This window comes from Pseudopipra pipra, chromosome Z, assembly GCF_036250125.1.
Source record: "Pseudopipra pipra isolate bDixPip1 chromosome Z, bDixPip1.hap1, whole genome shotgun sequence".
NCBI classification, from domain to species: domain Eukaryota; kingdom Metazoa; phylum Chordata; class Aves; order Passeriformes; family Pipridae; genus Pseudopipra; species Pseudopipra pipra.
Window position 1 is genome coordinate 65700836 of NC_087581.1, and position 20129 is coordinate 65720964.

At 49.7% G+C, this 20129-nt stretch overlaps 2 protein-coding genes across 3 annotated transcripts; both read left to right on the forward strand.

The window, feature by feature from the left end:
- The first annotated feature begins 4615 nt into the window (after positions 1–4615).
- On the forward strand, positions 4616–8257 carry SPINK4 (serine peptidase inhibitor Kazal type 4). Of its 2 annotated transcripts, XM_064642074.1 has the most exons (5): positions 4616–4757; positions 5729–5763; positions 6078–6190; positions 6895–6982; positions 8027–8257. In XM_064642074.1, exons 1-4 carry the CDS (start codon positions 4694–4696, stop codon positions 6947–6949), a joined length of 267 nt encoding a protein of 88 aa, XP_064498144.1. In that variant the 5' UTR covers positions 4616–4693; the 3' UTR covers positions 6950–6982; positions 8027–8257. The 2 variants fall into 2 exon arrangements, with proteins under 2 accessions (XP_064498144.1, XP_064498143.1); XM_064642073.1 differs by lacking the exon at positions 8027–8257 and having other exon boundaries at positions 4618–4757; positions 6895–7080.
- Positions 8258–14098: 5841 nt separating this feature from the next.
- On the forward strand, positions 14099–19343 carry HEMGN (hemogen). The gene is made up of 4 exons (XM_064641076.1): positions 14099–14306; positions 16720–16813; positions 17232–17533; positions 18677–19343. The coding sequence occupies exons 1-4, from the start codon at positions 14225–14227 to the stop codon at positions 18784–18786; spliced, it is 588 nt and encodes a 195-aa protein (XP_064497146.1). The 5' UTR covers positions 14099–14224; the 3' UTR covers positions 18787–19343.
- The last annotated feature ends 786 nt before the right edge of the window (positions 19344–20129 follow it).

Sequence of the window (20129 nt, forward strand, 5' to 3'; positions counted from 1 at the left end):
AAGACTGAGGCCCAGTACAGGTTTGCTCATTCAGAAACCAGCTCCAGGGAAAAAGAGACTCAGAAACCTGATTTTTTTTTTTTGTAAATTACAGTGGGTGTGAGTTCCCAGATAAACAAGACTGAACATCAGTGTGCTGGGAACAGCCGATATACCTACTGCTGCTGCCAGCATCCAGGTTATCTGTGTCAGCTCAGAGCAGGAGGGCACAGTCCCACAGCATCAAGGGAGCTCTGCCCACCCATCCCAGGCACACAGCCTCATCCCCTCCCTGGCACCAGCACTGTGGCTTGGTATACACTGTGCCAAGCACTTGCTGGGCAAAAAGTAAACCTGTGGTTTTCTGCTGTTTTATCTGCTCCACTGAGGATTTGGTCACCCAATCCTCCTGTGTGAGCATGTGAGAAAAAGCGACTCAACACCATCCTTAAGCTGCCAAAAAGCTGCAGGGCATTTGCAGACTGCAGATGAATTTAGAGCATGCCTTGCAGTACAGAGGTCCAAACAGGCAAAGGTAAACACAAGAGAGAGGAGAGGCAGGTGCCCTTGGATCAGGACAAGCTGCAGCAACTTCTGCCCAGCTATAGAAACTTCATCAGCAGTAAAAGCAGGAGAAGAAGGTGTGCAATCGATGCTCCCCCTAAACTGTTGCACTTCTGAGGTCCAGTGTACAGCCTGGCTTGGTGGGAGCTCTAATCTTCTCCAGATTGATGCCACCTTGGCCCTGACCTTATCCAGTGAAAGTGTCAGCAGGCAGGATCAGTCCACGTAGTCACCCTGTCTTGTGTTCTCACAGCTGACAGTATCACAGGGAAATCTTTCTATCATCAGAGAAATAACGAGCCTTTCTCATTGCCTGACACATGGGAGTATCTACTCACAGCAATAAAGAGAGGAGTGAGGTGGCTGAAGGTGTGGTTTGAATCTAGAAAGTCTGGCAAAACTGCTGGGAAGTGGTGATGGCTGATCCCTGCCCTAGTTACAGAGGGTGATCTCAGATGTGAGGGTTTGGCTCCACTGTATAGCCAAAGGAAAATCTCTGGTCACTTGCATCTCTGATGTTGGTTCATTTTTGGTTTGGTTGGTTGTTTTGGGGTTTTTTTGTGTGCGAAGGAGAACAAATTTGTCCTTCTTACTTGTGGAGAGACCTCAGAGTGATCAGAGGGACAGAGCAGCAACTATTATCCTCTCTATAAAAGCCATCTGGAAGCAGGGAGTAAACTAAGGATGAAAATGAGCATGGTACTTGCCCTCCTCTTTTTGCCTTGCCCCTTTGTGCAGCGGGAGGGTAGATAGTGGGCTCTGGGCTTGGGTTTTACAAGCAAGGCAGCATCTGCTTTCAGGGTACTGCAACATTTGTATGATCCTGGTGTCTGCTGGCATGCCAAAGGCCTGGGAGGAGCAGCAGAACAGGAGTTAAAATATCAGTGTGGGTGCAGCAAGTGGGAAGGCCAAAAACAGCCGTGAAACCCAGGAAAGAGAACAGATAACAGCAAGGAAACGGCAGGTGCTGGGTGGGGGGGTGACGACACCAAGGCCGTACCACCGATAAGGCCACCACGCAGACGTGAGCGATGTGATGCAATCCAATTTGGACTCCTGCCATCTGTGCCCACTCAGATGGAAACCCTGCAAACAGAGCTGCAGTCTCCTGGGAGGGGAAAGGTGTGATAAGGGCTCATGATGCGACAAGTGATCCCAGGTCAGTGCGTGGACATGGACTGGTGGGTGCCAAGGGAACAAGCACAAAGGCAGGGGCAGTGCCACAAGCGAACAAGGATGAGATTGGTTGTGGAAGCAGGAGTCTCCTTCCATGTTGCCACTGTCTCCAGCACAGTTTATCTGCCTTGCTGGTGACAAGACTGGGACCTTCATACCTGCCCCTTGTACGCATCTTGCTGGTAAAAGTGCAGGGAGGATGTGGCAGAGCCAGCTGGAGCCACTTGGCCAATGTGAGGGCAAGCAGCCACTAGAAAACCTCCTCCTGTCTTACCCAAAGAAGAATTCCCCCACCTCTTCTTCGAGAGGGACAGGAGACAGAACTTTTGTTAGGGGTTTCAAGCTTGTGCTTGCAACAGAAAGAAAAGCCAGAAAAGACAAAACCAGTTTGCAAGGGGTGATTCCCCTTTGTCATCTCTTAGCATGTCATTTTAATTTGCTCTGTGAAGGCAGTGGCATTTCAATATCACTGAGGAATGAGGTGGAGGAAGATCAAGCCTCATATCAGGCAACAGCTTTTCCACAGCACTGCTGATCTCCAGCACAGAGAGCACACAGACATTTCCTGCTGCCCTCCATCCAAGGGGATTGATCTGGAGCACACAATATGTTCCAGCAGCACAGCCCCAACATGTTGCTCCCGTGCTGCTGCTGGCATGATCCAAAGAACTTGCTTGGGACTGGAGCCACAGCAGGGTTCTTTGCAGCAGCAGCACCAGAGGCATTACAATCAGCAATTGGGTATGGGTTTTGATAGTAAAGATTTTGAAGAAGACTGTAAAGGCCCATGATAGCCCTCATCCAGGGCTGTGCTGTGTGTTGATGTGGGAGCAGCTTGCAGGAGGTGGCTCCATGTTGACCATGTAGCTGAGTGTTGGCTAGGACCAGATCTGCAAGACGGGAATCGAAGGAAATATATGCATGTGTGCTGGAGAGTGACATCTGCTTGTGCCATGGGCCCAGCATGCTGGTGGCAGGGCCCTTCAGGGCTCACCCTCCAAGCCTTGTGCACAGCAGGGTTTGGTCAGGGCATCTGTGGCTTTATATATGGCCCACAGAGGATGGAGATCTCCCACCTCTCTGCTGGTTTGGGTTGTTTACCTTCTGGGGTAAGGTTTCTTTCCTGACTCCTCACCTGAATATCTCAGGGCTGAAGTTGCTTTTTATTCTATCATCTGGCACTACCAAGAAGAGATTGGCTCCATCAACTTCCCTTTCAGCTGTTGTAGGCTGCTATCAGATCCCCCTTGGCCTCCCTTGTACTAGACTAAACAAGCCCAACAGGACCCCATGTGCCTCAGGAAAAACTGCTAATGCAGTTAAATATTTACTTTAGTTGAGGGATTTCCAAAGTGGAATAATAATAAAAGCCAAAGGTTATTGAACTGTGTAAACTCCATGAAGAGGGAATACGAAACATGTGCACAGCTGCCTCAGCAGAGTGGAGGAATGGTTCTGCAAGAGGAACCCTGAAATGGTCACCTTCTCCCTTCCCAAAATGTGGTCACAGCCCTACTGGGTTGCATATGGAAGGGCCTCCCAGTGGCAAGGACATGAGCAACCTCATGCAGGGCCCACACCTCTCTAGCTATGGGGGATGCTCACCAAGCTGTTCCCTTTTGTCTCAGACAGACAAGGCCAGCCTGTATCTTCCTGTAGGGAAAAGATGTCCTAAGCACAGTCATAGTCAGATCCTCAGCAAATTCAAATGTTTGGTCTCTGTGCGCCTGTAGCCCTCCAAGCCTGCTGGTGGTTTCTGTAGGACACCTACCTCATGCCCACCCTTTGCACACATGGCACATCCTACCTGCTCCCATGCGGAAGGAGAGACCCTTTGCCCCTTCTGGCCCAGACCTCATCTCAGCAAGTCTATCCCAAGGGAGTTTTTTAGTCAACATTGACTTTATGCCCAGTGGTCCTCTTTCCCCTCCTTCACCCTTCACCAACTGATTTTGTTTCATGAAAGGAAGATTGGGACAGATATGGAAAATTCAGTTACTGAGAAAGAGATTATAAGGATGCTCACACAGAAGGACTGGCATCAAGCATCCAGTCTGGGAGGCAAAGCAGCTGGGCTCTTCTTGAATGGTGATGTGTGTTGAAAAGACTGTCTCTTACCACTGAGGATCCTATATCCAGCCTCTCTGTCCCCTCTGTGCTCTGTGTGCCACTTCTGTGTATTTGATCTGGGTACCCATACACACAGCTCCCTTCCAACACACTGAATAATTTTGCTCTGTCAATCTCAGCTGCAACCAAGGTGGTGAGGTATCATAGCACTTTTGACTACGTGGCTCCCCTAAGCACAGGCAGTGACTGCACTTGCAGCTCCCTGCTCCCAATCAGCCAAATTTTGTTCCCTCCAGCCCCTCTGTACCCCCAGCCTGTCCCATCCCACCCAGTACCTAGGTGGGCTTGCTGTAGCATGATGGCAGGCCTCCTGTTGTGTCTGGGGTCTTGCCCAGTGCATCAGGCCACTGAGTATCCAGCTGGCTGTATTTCATGGGATAATGCTCAGGCCACAGTGCCGCCACCCAAATCAGCCTGAATTTCCGGGCTTTTCTATGTGCAGTCTCACCACTCAAACAGAGATACCTGTTGTATCTTTGTCATACATGACAGAGATGTCATGTATGAAGAATAGCAGCTGCAAAGGGATGGTTTGGGCAAGATACACTCAGGAGTAAGGTGGCTGGGGTAAGTGGAGAAGAGCAGCCTTGCCCAACTCTGACAACTGTGCAAAGGGATTGTAAAGCAGCCTCCAGTGCTGTCACCTGAAGCTGGAAAGAGGCACAGGGGAAGCTTATCAGTTGCACGAGAGTGCCCAAGCAATCCATCCCTCTGGGTGTACAGTCCAGCTGCTACCAGCACAGATCAAAATGCTGCTTTTCCCAGCACTCCTGAGATAAGCTGGTGCCCTCCCTTATAAAGGCAGCCAGAGCGAGGTGCCCGAGCATGTCTGCCTGAACCAGCCATGGCTGTGAGGGACCTGGTGGTGGTGGTGGTGGCAGCAGTGGTGACTCTGGTTGCTGCCGGCGGTAAGTCTGCTCTGCTGCTTGAGGGAATGACAGAAGGACCAAAAGTGGGTGACAGGGAAGAAAGATCCAGAAATTCTGGTTTGGGGAGAAGGTGAGGAGGGCAAACAAACAGTGGCAGCATGGTGAGGAAGGACTGGAGCAAACACACCGTACCTTCCTTATTAGCAGTTCAGGGCAAGGACTGCAGGCTGGTTCATCAGCTGTATTGCACCTGGGAGAGGGATGGGATAGGGAGAGTTCACAGTTTGAACAGGAACCAGGTCCTAGGAGGACAGCATGTACACTGGGGTGGCAGCTACTGTAGTTCCTGCTTCCATGAAGACTGGCAAGTCCTTGCAAGAACCCTGTGTGCTCAGCATATTCATGTGGAAAGCACCTGTTTGTAGGTACTGGAAAGCCATTGCTACCTAGGTGCATGTAGGGGTGGTCCTGCACCAACCTGTGTGAGAGCCTTCATGACCTTAGATGGGCACAGATGGGCTGTGAACTGTTGCTACTACTCTGCCTGACTGAAAAAGAAAGACCCACCGAATGCTGCTCTCCCTAGGGATTGCAATTGTCCAGCTGTGCAGCATCACCAGCCTTCTGAGGATACTCCATGCCCCATACATTACTGCCTGGTTTCCCATTTCCTGAGATGTGTTGGATGCTCTGTGGAACTTCTGGTCCAGAGACTGGGAGAGAGGGCTGTTGGAAGATGGTTTAGTGGGTAGGAACAGCCGTTTCCAGCTTTGCCCCAGCCAGTGCAGCTGTGGATGGAAGCTGTGTACTGTACTGCTGGCAGGGGGAGTGGGGCTGGCATGCAGCAAACTGATTCCCCCTCATGAAACCCACACAGCTGATTCAGGTCCTGAGTGGGCTCTGCACAGCACTGCTTTCCCTTTGGTTTGGATGTGATCCTCAGTTGATGACTTGTACTTCTGCCATCAGTCACAGGTGTGCCATGCTCATGGGTCTCTGCTCTATTTCAGGTGCAGAGCTGAATGAAGAGAGTGGCCTGAGAAAGGTAAGAGGTTTCTGGTTTTTTCCTTGTTCGTGGTTTGAGATGGATATGCCTGGTGTGCCTGGGAGAAAGACTGTTCCCAGCAATCATCCAGGACTCATGGGTACTGGTGTTCCAGCACCAAACCCACATCAAATCCCAGGCTGCAATCCCACTGAGGGCTGTGGTGGCCTCTGCTCCCTGTGTGGGCATGCCCTGCCCCATTTGGGGCAGAAGGAACCAGGTTGCCGGTGGCACTTGCTCCTGCCTGGGCGTTGTGGGAGGAAGAGATGGGTCCTGCTGGCACTGAAATGTGTGCTGTGGTTTCTCCTCTCAAGCCGGTGTGTGCAGACATGGTTGACCTGCAGGCCTGCCCCCTCCTGTACTTGCCTATCTGTGGGACCGACGGGAATACCTATGCAAATGAATGCCAGCTCTGTGTGGAGCAAATGTAAGCTCATGCCCTTGGCAGAGACCTCCTGGGTCTAATTTAGGCTATCTGGGCGGTTGTGAAATACTGTCATTTGTGCCTGGGAAAATCCATGGCAGACTGCACTTGCATGGCAAATAACACAAGCCGTGTGTTGGGCTGCAAGGGGGGACGGATAACCAGCTTGTCAAGTGAAGCTGCAAGGAAGTTGGAGGAGCTGCACCCAGCTAGTCTGGGGAAGGGGAGGCCTGGGGTTATCTAGCAGCAGCCTGCAGTTGCAAATGGGATGGAGCCACTTCTTCTTGGTAGTAGCAAGTGATACAACGTGGGGCAACAGCCACAAGCAGCAGGTCCAAGAGGCTGAAAATTTGACGCAGGGAAAACCTTTTCCCCAGGAGGGTGGTGCACCATGGAGGTGTGAGGAGGGGGTCTCCATTCTTGTGGGGTGGTGGTTAGGGCTCAGACAGAGCCATGGCCACTGTAACCTCACACTAGGGACAGCCTTGCTGTGAGCAGGCTGGGCTGGAGACCCACCACAAGTGTCACAGGCCCTGGGAGGGGACATCTGTGAGCCAGGATGACTTGACCTCAACTTTTTAGACAGGAAAATGAGTAAGCCTATTTTGTAATAGTCAGTTCCATTCCATTTGATGGAATGCAGCCAAAGTGTGACTCGCAAAGTATTTTTTTTTTCTCTCTTACTCTTTTTTCCTGTATTATTTTAGGAAAACCAGGCAAGACATCCGGATTCTGAAAGATGGGGAGTGTCAAAATACCTGAGCTTTCTGATAGCTTTCCTGAACCTAGAAACAGGTGATTAATTGATCCTGTGTGCTCTGTGCTGATTGGACACTTACATTAGCTATGGTAAATAATAAAAAATAACATGTACAATCTTATTTAAACAGCACTTTTTTGTGCAAGGCTGAGGGAAAACACGACAAGCCAGTTCCCATAAAGGGCTGATAAAAGTGTAGTCAAAACATTAATTTCAAGTCCACATCACAAAACAAGGTGTTCTGCACATTACCTCACCCACATTACTGTGAGAAAAGCCATGGAGGAATAGCAAGAAAAACACAAATCCTTATGAAGACAGTACTGGACAAGTGCAGGTTTTTTTCTGTAGGAGGCAATTTCGCAAAGGGAAAGTAAAGTTTTTTCAGGATGAGAGAAGATGTCTCCCTGGCTCACTAGTAAACTGCTTCACTGCTTCCAGAGGTGATGTAAATTGAAAATAGTAACATCTGCACTTCTCATATTAGATGTTATTCAGCTTTTTATCCAAAAGGCTTTCACATACCAATCAGCTCAGATAATACATGGGGGCATGGAAAGAGCTTGAGTGGAGAACACAAGAGACCCCAGATCTCTGCTCCAGCACTTGAGAGCAACCTGAACAAATTTCAGGTCTTGGTTGTCCTGGTGTCAGGGCCATCTTTGAGACTGTGGCAGGGCTCAGTCCCACCAGGGTAACAGTGTCAGTGTGCATCAGCAGTCTCTGGGGCTCCCTCTGCTCTTTCATCTTCCACTTCTACCACATGGTCCACAACTCACCTTTCACAAAATACTTGTAATGAGGTTGTACACATTGGGTGTGCAAGGGGCCCTCTTTGCTCATAGTGGCAGCTATCAGAGGACACTGACTCATCCAGGACTTGTCTCCTGAATTCAGTTCAGTCCTGCACCAGATATATTTCTACAGAATTACTGGCTGAGATTACAGACCAGCTTTGAAGAGTGTTTCAGTGTGAACTGACACCCTCCAAGGATAGGCCTGTCCTCACCCACAGGAGATCATGCTGCTCTGACTTGCTACTATACTATAATTGTATACTGTACACCTCTTATTTGCAGGCATCTGAGTAAGAATACGGGGTGCATCATATGGTCAAGTGAGCTCCCTGAAGTCAGTGACCATTCTGCAAGTCTGGGAGCTGTGCCAGTGTCGTGGCTACTGTGCTTGATCAGATGGAATTCATCCCTTCACCCAGTTCCGCACTTTGCTGGAGCCACCAGATGGGACACTGCAGCACCATAATGCACAACAAAGCCATTGCTGACAGATTTAATGCTGCACCAGGAAATAGTATTGAGGAGCATAAAACAGCCATGCTCAGTCAGATGGATTGCATCCACCATTTTCTGTCCCAGAGGCAGCTGCTGTCATCAAAAGTTTTCTCTCCTTAAAAAGTTCTTTACCAGGCTGAGAAGTCCTAGCCTGGCTCAGAGTTGTTTTAAAAGCTTTGATTGTCCCTGTTTTCCTTTCCTGGACCCTTTCCACTTCTGCAGAGGAGGGGACACAGCTTGCCCACCCATCCATGGGTGCTGCTGTTACACCACTCGCTCATTTGCCCTGAGGCTCTGCAAGCCTGTTTTTCCTTTTTCTGTCCTCCGGTAGCAAGGGAGAGGTGCTCTGGCTGTGTGCTGCTCTCTGCATTGCCAGGTCTTCTCTGCAGACCTTGGTGTCTCCTGTGCACCACAGGGAAGGGCTTTGGTGGGGTTATGACCCCCAAAACACTTCCACGGTGAACAACACAAATGTACGGCTCACTTCTGTCCTGGGGTTTTCTGCTCCTGCTGCTGCCAACCCAGCCACAGGCAGGATGTATTTGGGCAGCTCTATCCCAGCTTTCTGCCAGGGCTGAGGGGAAGTTTATGCCCAGCTTAGCATGGTGCATGACTGGGACCCATTCTCCTCCTGGGGTGGCTGGAGGTCACCAGTATCTCAGCCCCATGCCATGGCTCAAGCTGCACAGGCAGAGTGGCTGCAGCCCTTCTCGTATTCCCTGAGAGCCACATCTATTTATGTGCAGAGGCTAGGAAAAAACAACACAATCCAGAGGCTCTTCTGAAGAGGGAAACCACATGCCTCCAGCACAACGTGGAGTGTTTATTCAGAAACTGCAGAACTAAAGCACACACTTATAGGTCAGACCTGCAAGGTTAGAGCATGGGCAGCCACAGGACAGTGTCAGTGTTGACTCTACACACAGCGAATTCAGAGGTACCAGTCCTCCCCAGGGACTGGTGGATTTGCCTGTTTATTTCACATGGCTCAAAAGCAAGCTGTAGAGCAAGGGGAGGATGGTGGGAATGGTTTAACGCCACCACAGACCTCAGGGCCTGTGCAAGACTAGCCTGGTGCAGAGAGCCTGACTCTGAAGACTGGCAGATCTGTGGCTGGCAAGGTCAGGTGAGGCTCAGGAGGCAGCTGATGGACAGCAAAATGCCTGCAATGCCCTGATCTGTGCCAAAGGGTATGAATGTGGATTTGCACTTCTGCATACAGTTTTGCCTGTTCAATTTATCCACCTGTTTCCCATCTTTTCATGCTTCAATCAAGGCAGGAAGAGGAGGGGATTATCTGTTTTCACAAGCACCATAGTTTGTCACACAGAACAACTGGTAGTTGGGCTCCCAGAGAAGTGTGTTGCTACCAGGCAAGTTGCCTCCAAATGTGCCTGAAGTCAGGGAGTGAAGGACAAGCCTGCAAGTTTGTCAGATAAAAGTGGAAGAAATGCCCTGATAGTGTGCTAGGGTGGCAGTGGTGTATCTTCCCCAGCTGCCCACGTTGATCCCTCAGATAACCTTGGGCTCAGGGCTGCACCCATGACTGCAGGGAGGGATATTTGGGTCTCTGGATATTGCCTTGCAGTAGCATTGCCAGATAGGGGAAAGAGAGATACACTGGAGGGTCATGAAGACCTTTGACTTATACATAGATCCAAAGCCTGGTGTTGTCAGGTCTACAGTGACAGCAGTTCCACCAGTGGCAGGATCCAGTCCTAAGTCCAGTTGTCCCTTGTACTTTTGAAAGCTATGTCATGGACCGGCAATAGTGAGATGTACCCAAGGTTGTGGGTGTTCCCCTACCAAGCAGCTCCAGTGACACTTGAGGAATCTGTGACGCTGGAGATGCTCAGGTTGCTGAACACCCAGTTGAACTCTTCCAGGTCCTTGTTTATAAACTGGATGCATCAGTGGAGGTGGTCCAGGGCTAGATGAACTGAAATGTGGAGTGAAAGGGGAGGGAAGCAGTATCTGGCACACTGTAAGGTGTCCAGCTGCAACAGTTCACGCAACCGAGACTGGCCAGAAAGTTAAACTTAGTTTCACAAATTCATTCATAACAAAGGGGAGGCAGCTTTGGCCACATCTGCTCAGGAGCTCTGATGAAGAAGACATCACTGCATTGCTGGTGCTGGTGGGGCACAGGGAGGCAGTGCTGGGCTCTAAAATGAGCCCAGTGCCATTGTGAGTGAGACTCTGCCTCTCAGTACCTCTTCTTCAGAGCATAGATAACTCAAAACTAGGCAGTGGGGTCTGTAATCTCTATGTTTTTAACCATTTTCAAAGCCTTCCCATGGGATAATAAAATCACTTCCTTGGGATTTAAAGTAAGTTACACACAAGAGACAGATCTCTTACAGAGAGTTCATTCCCGAGAGGTGCAAGCACAAGCTCTGTAAGGTTTTAACGCCCATCTGTTTTCCACTAAACACCTCTAAAGACTCTGGGGGCACAGTGGCTCTTTCTTGTACACGTGCTCCCTTCAGGGTAGAAGATGGAGAACGGAGAAACATTCACAGCACCAGCTCTGCAGTGTCATCAGCAATATTTTGCTGAGTCAAGAGTCACTTATCAGACCTCGCCAGGCTTTGGAGTGACTGAGTAGAGATGGGTGTGAGAAGCTGAGTTAGCCACGGTCTGAGCACGCACCCAGTTCCCGTGGAGCAGTGAAACACACGGGGATTTCCACCCTTTCTTCCATGTTTCATATCACCTGCAAGCAGCCCAAAATGTAGAATCATAGAATCATTTAGGTTGGAAAAGACCCTTAAGATCATGAAATCCAACCACTAATCCAGCACTGTCATATACAGCACTAAACCATGTCCCTAAGCACCACATCTACATGTCTTTTAAATACTTCCAGGGATGGTGAGTCCACCACTGCCCCGGGCAGCCTGTTCCAGTGTTTAACAGCCCTTTCAGGAAAGAACTTTCTCCTGATACCCAATCTAAACCTCCCCCAGAGCAATATGGGGTCATTTCCTCTTGTTATATCACTTGTTATTTGGCAGAAGAGATGGACCCCCACCTGTCTAAAATCTACTTTCAGGTAGCTGTACAGAGCAATAAGATCTCCCCTCAGGTTCCTTTCCATCAAGCTAAACACCCACAGCTCCCTTAGCCTCACAGGACTTGTTTTCTAGACCCTTTACCAGCTTCGTTGCTCTCCTTTGAACACACTCCAGTGTCACAATTTCTGCACCTGGGACAGGGAAACCCTGGTTGTGTGTATAGACTGAGGGATGAAAGGCTGGAGAGCAGCACTGTGGAAAGGGACCTGGGGGTCCTGGTTGGTGGCAAGTTGAATCTGAGTCAGCAGTGCCCTGGCAGCCAGGAGGGCCAACCCTGTCCTGGGGGCATCAGGCAAAGCATCACCAGCCAGTCAAGGGAGGGGACTGTCCCGCTCTGCTCTGACCTGGAGCAGCCTCACCTTGAATATTGTGTGCAGTTTGGGGCACCACAATGTAAGAAAGATATTAAGCCATTAGAGAGTGTCCAAAGGAGGGCCATGATGAAGGGTCTGGAGGGGAAGCTGTGTGAGGAGTGGCTGAGGGCACTTGGTTTGTTCAGCCTGGAGGAGACTGAGGGGAGACTTCACTGAGGTTTTCAACATTCTCATGAGGGGAAGAAGAGGGATAGGTACAGATCTCTTCACTCTCGTGACCAGTAACAGGACTTGAGGAAATGATGTGAAGCTGAGTCAGGGGAGGTTTAGGTTGGATATTATAAAAAGGTTTTTCACCCAGAGGGTGGTTGGTCACTGGAACTGGCTCCCCAGGAAAGTGGTCACAGCACCAGGCCTGCCAGAGTTCAAGAAGCGTTTGGACAACGCTTTCAGGCACATGGTGGGATTCTTCTGGTGTTCTGTGCAGGGCCAAGAGTTGGACTTGATGATCCTGATGTGTCCCTTCCAACTCAGCATAATCTGATTCTATATCTTTGTTGTAGTGAGGGACCCACCCAGAAAGGAACACAATGTTCAAGGTCTGATATGTTTCTCTTCTCCACAAGCAATGCCTTTGCACAGTAAAGCATCCTGAAGGATACAGTTTTCCGATGTCTGCATGACCAGGGTGGCCCCAGGGCTGTGCAGCCTCACACAGTGCTGGAACAAGGACACCTCCACCAGCTTGGGACACCATGCCTTCGCTTATGACTGAGCTACAAGAAACTACCCTGAATGACTTGGAAGCCTCACATCTCTTTATGCCATCCATGTTCCTGGCCCACCCTCCCATATCAGAGCGTTCCCATATCTGCTCTGCTGCCACCACCCTGCTGCTTCTTTTGGGGCTGTTAGACCTACCCCACCTCTGTGGAGGTACCACGTAATCTGTAGTGGACAGAGGGCAGGAGCCCTGGAGCGAAGTGGTAACTCGGGATAAGCAGAAAGGCAGCAGAGATGACCTTGGACCCCCAGGGTTACATCTTAAGACGCCCACAGGCATGAAGTTTCAAGCCTTGGAGTTTCCAGGGACCTAGAGAGAGATGCTGCTGAGAGCAAATGATGTTCATTAAAAATAAAAAAGACTGGCAGAGACTGGAGGCAGGCCAGATTGGCTCTTCCCTGAGGAGCTGCTCTGCTTCAGGGCAAGTCTGGGGACTGTTCAAGGAGCTGGGATCATCCCTGCTGTGAAAGGCAGGCAATTCCCAGAGGACCTGGGGGTACAAGAACACTATCAGGTTCTTCCACCAACTTTTGAGCCACTTTGAGTTCATGGGGGGCAGGGAGGGAAGGGATTAAGAGCACAAGCACCTCACCAGTGCATAAGTAGGTGAGTGTCTCATAGAGAAAAGTGTTAGTAGAAGCTGAATCCCAAATACCCTGGCACTGAGTGCATTAGAAGCTGGGTAAAGAGGTGTCTGTGGTCCATCAGAGTTGTTATACACACTGTAATCTTAAGCCTTTCTGCGCTATCCTGATGTGAGAAACTTTGAAGGCAATTTTTAGGGGAGGCCAGGACTGCTACCTCATCTCACATGCACTGACCTGAGGGCCTGGCCATTCCCACAGAACAGGGAACAGGTTCTCGGCATCAAAGCTATTGTACCAAGCAGAAGCTTCTCCTTGGCAGCTGTCCTGGCCCTGCAGATGGTCCTACAGAGGTTGCATGAGGCTGCATGCTGTGCAGCCCTGGGGCTGAGATGGGCAACAGGGAGCTAGGAACAACTGCTAAAGGAAATCATCCTGTGGGAGCAAGGGACCAGTTGGGTCTTCTCACTGTTTCCACTGGGGCTGCCCATTGCCATCCTCCTTTGTGAGTGAAGTGCTTTGCTCACAGCCTCAATCCACTGGAACAGCAAGTCATTGGGAAGTCCTCAACATGCACAGACAGGTATGGATTTATTATTCTGTCTGGATTTCCCAGGAAGGTGGTGTAGCCCTTGGACAGGTAACATGACTTTGGCAGTCTCTGTCCTTAGGGGTTTCCAAAGAATATGACAACACAGCCGTCCTGACCTCATGCAGCAGACAGTCCTGCGAGGGGAGCTGGAGGATGTCCCTTTCCAGCACTGCCAGGGTCCTATGCGAACACCTTTCAGACAGCATACATCCCATTTCAGACCTCTCAAAGGGTCCTCAAGGACTAACAACACCTCCTTGCATCTCATTCTGGAAACCAGCAGTGAGGCAATGCTGCATCCTGGCCTGCCATGCAACATCTGTCCACCATAAAGGAGAGCATTTGAGTCACAATTTAGCAGCAGTGAGTGTAAATTTCCTATCCAAAGTGGATTTATTTGCAGTATAAAAGCACTAACATGTTTTGCAATCCACAGAGTAGATCCTGGATAGAGACTTTCACACCTTTGCACTCTGATAAGAAGAATATTATTACCCTCCCAGTGGCCTGGACAGATAAGAGGTTTAGGGCGGGCAGTCTGCATTTTTTTCAAGCTCTCATTATGCTGCACCAGTATCTCCAGATGCCTTCTCCAGGGAACTAAGCTGCTTTCTGTTTAAAACTGCAAAGAGCAATGGAGAGTTTAAGCAAAGACCATCCTTCTCCGGATTCTTCCCTGCCACGCTCTGCAGCCCGTCAGGAGTATGCTGTGCCAGGTAATGATGAGACCATTCCTAACTTAAGTTTTTGGAGAGAGGAGAGAATTATCTTTGTCACCAGTGGTTTCGAAAATAGGAGCTAATAATTACTAGTTTACACTTGGGGGTGGAGGATGCACATTTAACTGCAAGTATATGTGTCTTTTTACATGTTACATTTCAGATCACAAAGGCAGAAACACATGTAAAGGCTTTTCAACTCTAAGTCCCTCAGGCAGCATCAATAAATTGTCTGCAGACTGGCAATACTGTCTCATCGTTCTTACAGCTTGATTTTTTTTCTTTTCATTTAATCTCTGTGCCTTTGTGTCTTCTAGTGAACGATTTTTCATCAGGATGGGTATGTTTTACTGAGATCTTTCCTGCCTAGTGCTGGCAGGTGACGGACAGCTTTGGAGCTCTTGTGGGAGTGCTTTCTTGGACCAGTTAGAAATTAATGAGGGGTGTTTGCTTAGAAAGGCCTGGGAGAGAGACTGATTACAAGCAGCTAAAAATGCTTTTACAGCTCGCAATACATTTCGAAGGGAAAAGAAAGTTACCTTGGCTGCAAATGGGATGTGCAAGGGATTACAGACTTCAGTAGCTGAACTGAAGCCCTCTGCAGGTGCTGCTACTGCAACTTGTAACCTCATCTTCCCTGGCAGCTTCCTGAGTTTTGCTATGTGGATGGCAGAGCCATCTCCTGCTGGCTGAGCACTACTTCCTCTGATACTGCTTTATGTTGCGGAAAAACCTCCCATTTCTCTTTGAGTTACTCTCAACTTCCCTGGACAGGGTCCTGGACAGTATGATGTAATGTTAAAGTTGACTCTGCTTTGACGGCACGGAGATGAATATAAATCTTTTCCAAGTTAAATTTCTGCAAGATTATAATTAATTATCAGAAGTGTCTTGTGTAAAGATCTACTTTGGGTAGAGGCTGGCTCCTGCTGTCAGTTTTGCTTTTTTCTGTACTGGACTACATTTTTTCTTGCATGTAACAGGCACCTGGGATAAAAGAGCTATAGTTCCAGCTCAGCCTCAGAAGTCCTTTTCATCTTGCCAATTCTACCATCTGATCAAGGGAATGACAAAATGACCATTTTCACTGATTTGATCTAATACTTTAGTGTGAGCTGAGGCTTTTTGTGAAAAGAGATGGATCTGATTACATCTAAAAGAAGCAGGTCACAGTTTTGCTTTTTCCTTGTGTGGGTTTTGTTGAAACTATAAAAATCAATTCTTTTGTGATCTCTTCAGTATACAGGTGGGAAGAATTTCCTCTCCCTCCAGGTATCAGTGAAGTGGTATTGCCCTTTGTCTCATGGGATTGATCTCATGCTACTTGATTTGAGCCAGGTTTTTATTATTATAGCTTGGAGTCCAAGCTAGAAAACTCAAGCTGACTGGATCAGAAACCATAGGACCTATTGCCACATCATCAGAGATGCTGTCTGTTAGAGCAAAGACATGGAGAGGTGAAGTTCAGACTGTTCACCAAGCTGGTCTTTGCCTTAGGAAGCCATTTGGAGCCCTTTGTAGTCAGTGAAATGAGCACAGCTCAGCTTGGCCTAGGAAGGCATGTCACAGGGTGACTGGGATCTGGGGGTGCTCCTCTCTGCTGGTGGCTGTAGGTAACCTGCACATCTTGGCCAATGGTAAAGCCAGCATTGGAGCTTTCTCATATCAGTTAGTCTTTCTTCAGCTTTGCCACGGTCTTCTGCAATCCAGCTTGGGGCTGTTTGTGCAGTCTTTGGGACCAGCCTTCTCACCTCCAGCAGAGTGTACTACCCCTGTCTCGGTCTCTGGTCTCTCTTGGTCTGGTCTACAGGGTCTCAGCCTAATACACATGAGCAGCTGTGTAGGGGGAGGCTGTGCCTCTGGCTCACGCTCTCTCCCTCACAGAGCTGCTCCTGTGTTGTAGGACTGGCTGTTCTGCCACCCAAGGCTATCTCCTTAGTTAGTTAGATAAGCATCTTATTTTCAGCAGTGGCCAGTTGCAGCTGCCTGGGAAAAAGGGTAACAATGGAGCAAACATGAAGAATTATCTTGCAGTCTGTAGTGATGTCTGACCAAAGGATTTCACACTTCCCTTTGTGGCACAGGAAGCCTGCCCCATGCTTCCATCAGGCCCCAGCACAGTAGGGGAGTAGGTTGGACAAGAGTCACCCCAAGACTGCAGCACCAGTATGAAAATTGCAACTAGATAGAAATTTAGAGCAATTTGCAACTAGGAGCCTGGGAGCTTTGGGTGCTGTGTCATCAGATCCTCCCCACTGAGGCTATGCTGGAAGTATAGCGCCCAAGCAGTTTTGTATCAAAACCCAAAAAAAGCATGGCCCCTTGCATCAGTGCTCTAGCACTGGGCAGGGAAGGATCAAATTGTGCCCTTGGTCAGAATATCATATTAGCACTCAATTTATCCCTGCAGATGTCATCATAACGCACCGCTTGAGGGACCGGGAGCTGCTCAGAAAAAGAAAAGCAGAAGCCCTGGAGAAAGATTCGACTCAGTGGGTTCTGAGGTAAATCTTGCTTTTGGTTTGGAATTGTTTTTGTGGTGCACTTAACCTGAGTCCAAGCATGGCAGCCCAGCCTCTGCATCTTCACCCAAGGACAGAGCCATCAGTCTGCAGCGGGGAAAGGTGACCTGCAGCCAGCAGCTGGGAGACAGTGATTAATGGGGGGCGTGGGTTATGTAGGTGGCTGACTGGCTGGCAAGCAAACCTCAAAAAAAGTGTGGGGCTGGTGAAAAATTTGATGCACAAGCTCTTGCCCACCGGTGCAGCCCCAGACGGCTGTCATGCCAGGCTCAGGAGATGCTTCTGCTGGGATGAACTGGGTCACAATAATAACAGAGGACCTGGCAAAGCAGCCTTGAGGCAGGAGGGAAAGTCCTCTGCCCTACTCCCAAGTCTTCACCCGTGTGAAACCCCCTGGCAGGGTGCATAAGAACCAAAAGCAAAAGAGAGGCAGAGGAGCCAAAAGAGGACGGGGCCGTCAGCCGGAGGTGAAGGTCACCCTGGACCCGGAACCAACCACAGACCCCCAGCCTGAGCTGCAGAAGGAGGCTGAACCAGTGCACTCTGAGCCAGCACTGCCTGAATTAGTGCACTCTGAGCCAGCACTGCCTGAACAAGTGTACCAAGAACAGCTGCCCGTGCTGACCATCCACAACCCGGTCAGTGGGATGCAACCAGTAGCAGTGGAAGGGGAACCAGCAGCCAGGAGCTTGGATCCTGCAGGTGAGTTGCCACAGAGATGCTGACCCTATGGTGGCTTGGGAGGCAGTACAGTGCTGCCTCTGGAGAACTGTCAGCCAAGGTTGCCCACCCCATCAACAATCATCCCACAGCACTTCTAGGGCATGGGTTCCTTCCCCACCAAACGTTACTTGGGTAGCTGTGAAAGGGTGGGGGGCATGTTGGGGCTGGGGGGACAGATTGTGCTCTCTAAGTCACACGGAGAGACAAAAAGTCTACTATTGTCAGTAGAGTCATTGGGATGGGGTCTGCGGTCCCTGGCTCTAAATAATAGCTCCTTGTCCTAAGAACACTTCTGTGGCTCTGCCAAGAGCCACATTAGGGCAGAGATGCTGTGTAGAGAAGATGCTGTTTCTTGAGGTCAGAGCTGGTCAGGGAAAGCCAAAGTCTGGGCATGCTCTGTCCACAGTCCACCCAGTTTCAGGACTGACACTGGGGTGGTGGGGAGGGAAGGGTGGGCACTAGGGCAAGGGGCAGGTGTCTACAGGCAACTACACCTTCAAAACCTGCCGGGACCGAGGCATGGAGGGCACTAAGCTGGTCTGAGTGGCAGACTGGTGTCTGGGCTCGAGAAATCCATTTACAGCTAATGTAGCAGGAGTTGCTCCCAGATCTGGCTTTGTTAAGTGTAGAGCACATTTACAGCAGCCAGTGGGCCCAGTATGCAGGTTGCTTCATAACCAGGAAAACCTAGGATCTGCTTCAGAGGAGGTGAGCATCCTCTGACCCCCAATTACTACATTCCTAGCAATGTCTGTGCCAGCAGGGAAGAAAAGGCCTCTTGCTGCAAGGCATACAGTGCCCTCAGTGCCACAGAAAACTTCCATTCTGCCTCCTGAGGCCTGGGGCTGACTGTGGCACATCACACCAATGCAGCTTCCAGCCCAGAAGTCTTGAAATGGGCAACCATCAGGTTTGTGTTTATTTGCCTCCTGCCTTTAAACCCACCAGGGCTTTACCCTCTCCAACTCCACTCCACAACTGAGACTGCCTTTGAAAAGCAGGGAGTCCATCTGGAGCTACCAAACATGCAGTTACAGGAGACTGGCCTTGGGGGCTTTAGCATGGGACAGAGGGAAAACACATGAGAGACCCCAGTATGAAATGATCTTACATGCATTATAGGTGAAGAGGAGGTGGTGAAACCAACAGAAGCAGAAATACTGGAAGATTTCAATACTCCTCTGGAAAACGACCACCAGGATAGCGAATTCAACACACATGTTCTGTATTAATCACAAATTTTCATTCACGAAGCCTAGGCACGATGATCTGTATTGATTTTCTGATTGTTTGGGGATTTTACTTATTTTGACTCCTGCCTCACAAACTCTGATGAATACTGCAGCAGCTTCTTTCTGGTTAGTCATAAAGCCCACATTCTCCTTGTCACTCTGCTTTCTATGACTCTTTCAGGTTACAGTGTGGTCAACTGTACAGAGGCAGTCCTTTGGGAGTTGCCTGCTGCCTGTGGCTTATGAGCCCCCTGCTCTCTCTGCAGACAGGTTGTCTCATTCAGGCCCACAGAAGGCTTCATGGTGTCCTGCCACAGCACAGGTTAAGCATACAGTCCAGCATCCATCCTTCTGAAAGCCATTTCTGACTTGCATAAATGTGAGTGGCACTGCAAACCTGAAACCCAGTATAATTTTTAGTCAGCTGGAGCTGCACACCTTGGGCTTTTTCCTGTATCCCTGAAGCCATACATCCCTTTCTGCTTCTATTTTCACTCTGAAGGTCTTTCTCAAGGTCAGTTTTCCTCTGCAAAAAACAATAAAATTGTTTTGCTAAAGCCTGGAATGCTTTTTGTTTTCAGTTTCTGGGCAGCTTCACTTTGACCTTGCTGAGCCACCATGTAAGGAGAACAAAAGATGGTTAAAAACAGCTGAGTGTGACAGGCTGAAACTTGGCTGAATCATACATGTTTGTCAGGGAAATGCCATTTGGGGCAAAGAGAGGAACCACTCTGTACAGCCACTGTGTTCCTGGCTCCCCAGTCATGCAAATAGGATTTTTCCTGAAGCCAGGAAGGAATGGGGCATCCTCCCTCTCCCCACGTTTTGGGTCTTGGGGTCTTTGCTTGTATGCAGGGCAGGGAAAATGGTTCTCTTACATTCCTGTAATGTCCTGACGCAGAGGGTCCTTCTCCTCTTGAGGTGGAGTGGAGGTCATATTGCCATTACCTGACTTACCAAGGGCCTGTCTCCCAGAGCACAGGGCTGGCCAGGCCCTGAGATCACTCTCAATTTGGGGGATTTTTTAATGGCTCCAGAGATGTTGATGCTGCTGTCCCAGAGCTCTCCAGGCTCTGCATCATGGCACGTGTGACAGCTCACTGGTGACACCAGTAACAGCCTCTCCCCTGACAGGATGGACACCCTTGACTCCCACCCCTGCTCTGCTCCCAGAGATGTCACATGAGGGGCAAGTGCTCACCAGCTCTTAGCACAGCCTCTCCACGCTGGAATCCTGGGATGACCTCTGCAGATACACTGCCAGAAGCTCTACAGCACTTGGTGGATGCCAAAGCAGAAAGCATCCAGCAGCTCTGTAACCAAGCATATGCAGCCCACTCCCT

Bases quoted from the DNA above. Each gene is read 5' to 3' on its own strand.
- SPINK4 (XM_064642074.1), top strand. From the start codon at position 4,694: ATGGCTGTGAGGGACCTGGTGGTGGTGGTGGTGGCAGCAGTGGTGACT. The intron at 4,758-5,728 runs GTAAGTCTGCTC...GCTCTATTTCAG, and splicing joins GACTCTGGTTGCTGCCGGCG to GTGCAGAGCTGAATGAAGAG. The intron at 5,764-6,077 runs GTAAGAGGTTTC...TCTCCTCTCAAG, and splicing joins AAGAGAGTGGCCTGAGAAAG to CCGGTGTGTGCAGACATGGT.
- HEMGN (XM_064641076.1), top strand. From the start codon at position 14,225: ATGGAGAGTTTAAGCAAAGACCATCCTTCTCCGGATTCTTCCCTGCCA. The intron at 14,307-16,719 runs GTAATGATGAGA...TTATCCCTGCAG, and splicing joins TCAGGAGTATGCTGTGCCAG to ATGTCATCATAACGCACCGC. The intron at 17,534-18,676 runs GTGAGTTGCCAC...CATGCATTATAG, and splicing joins CAGGAGCTTGGATCCTGCAG to GTGAAGAGGAGGTGGTGAAA.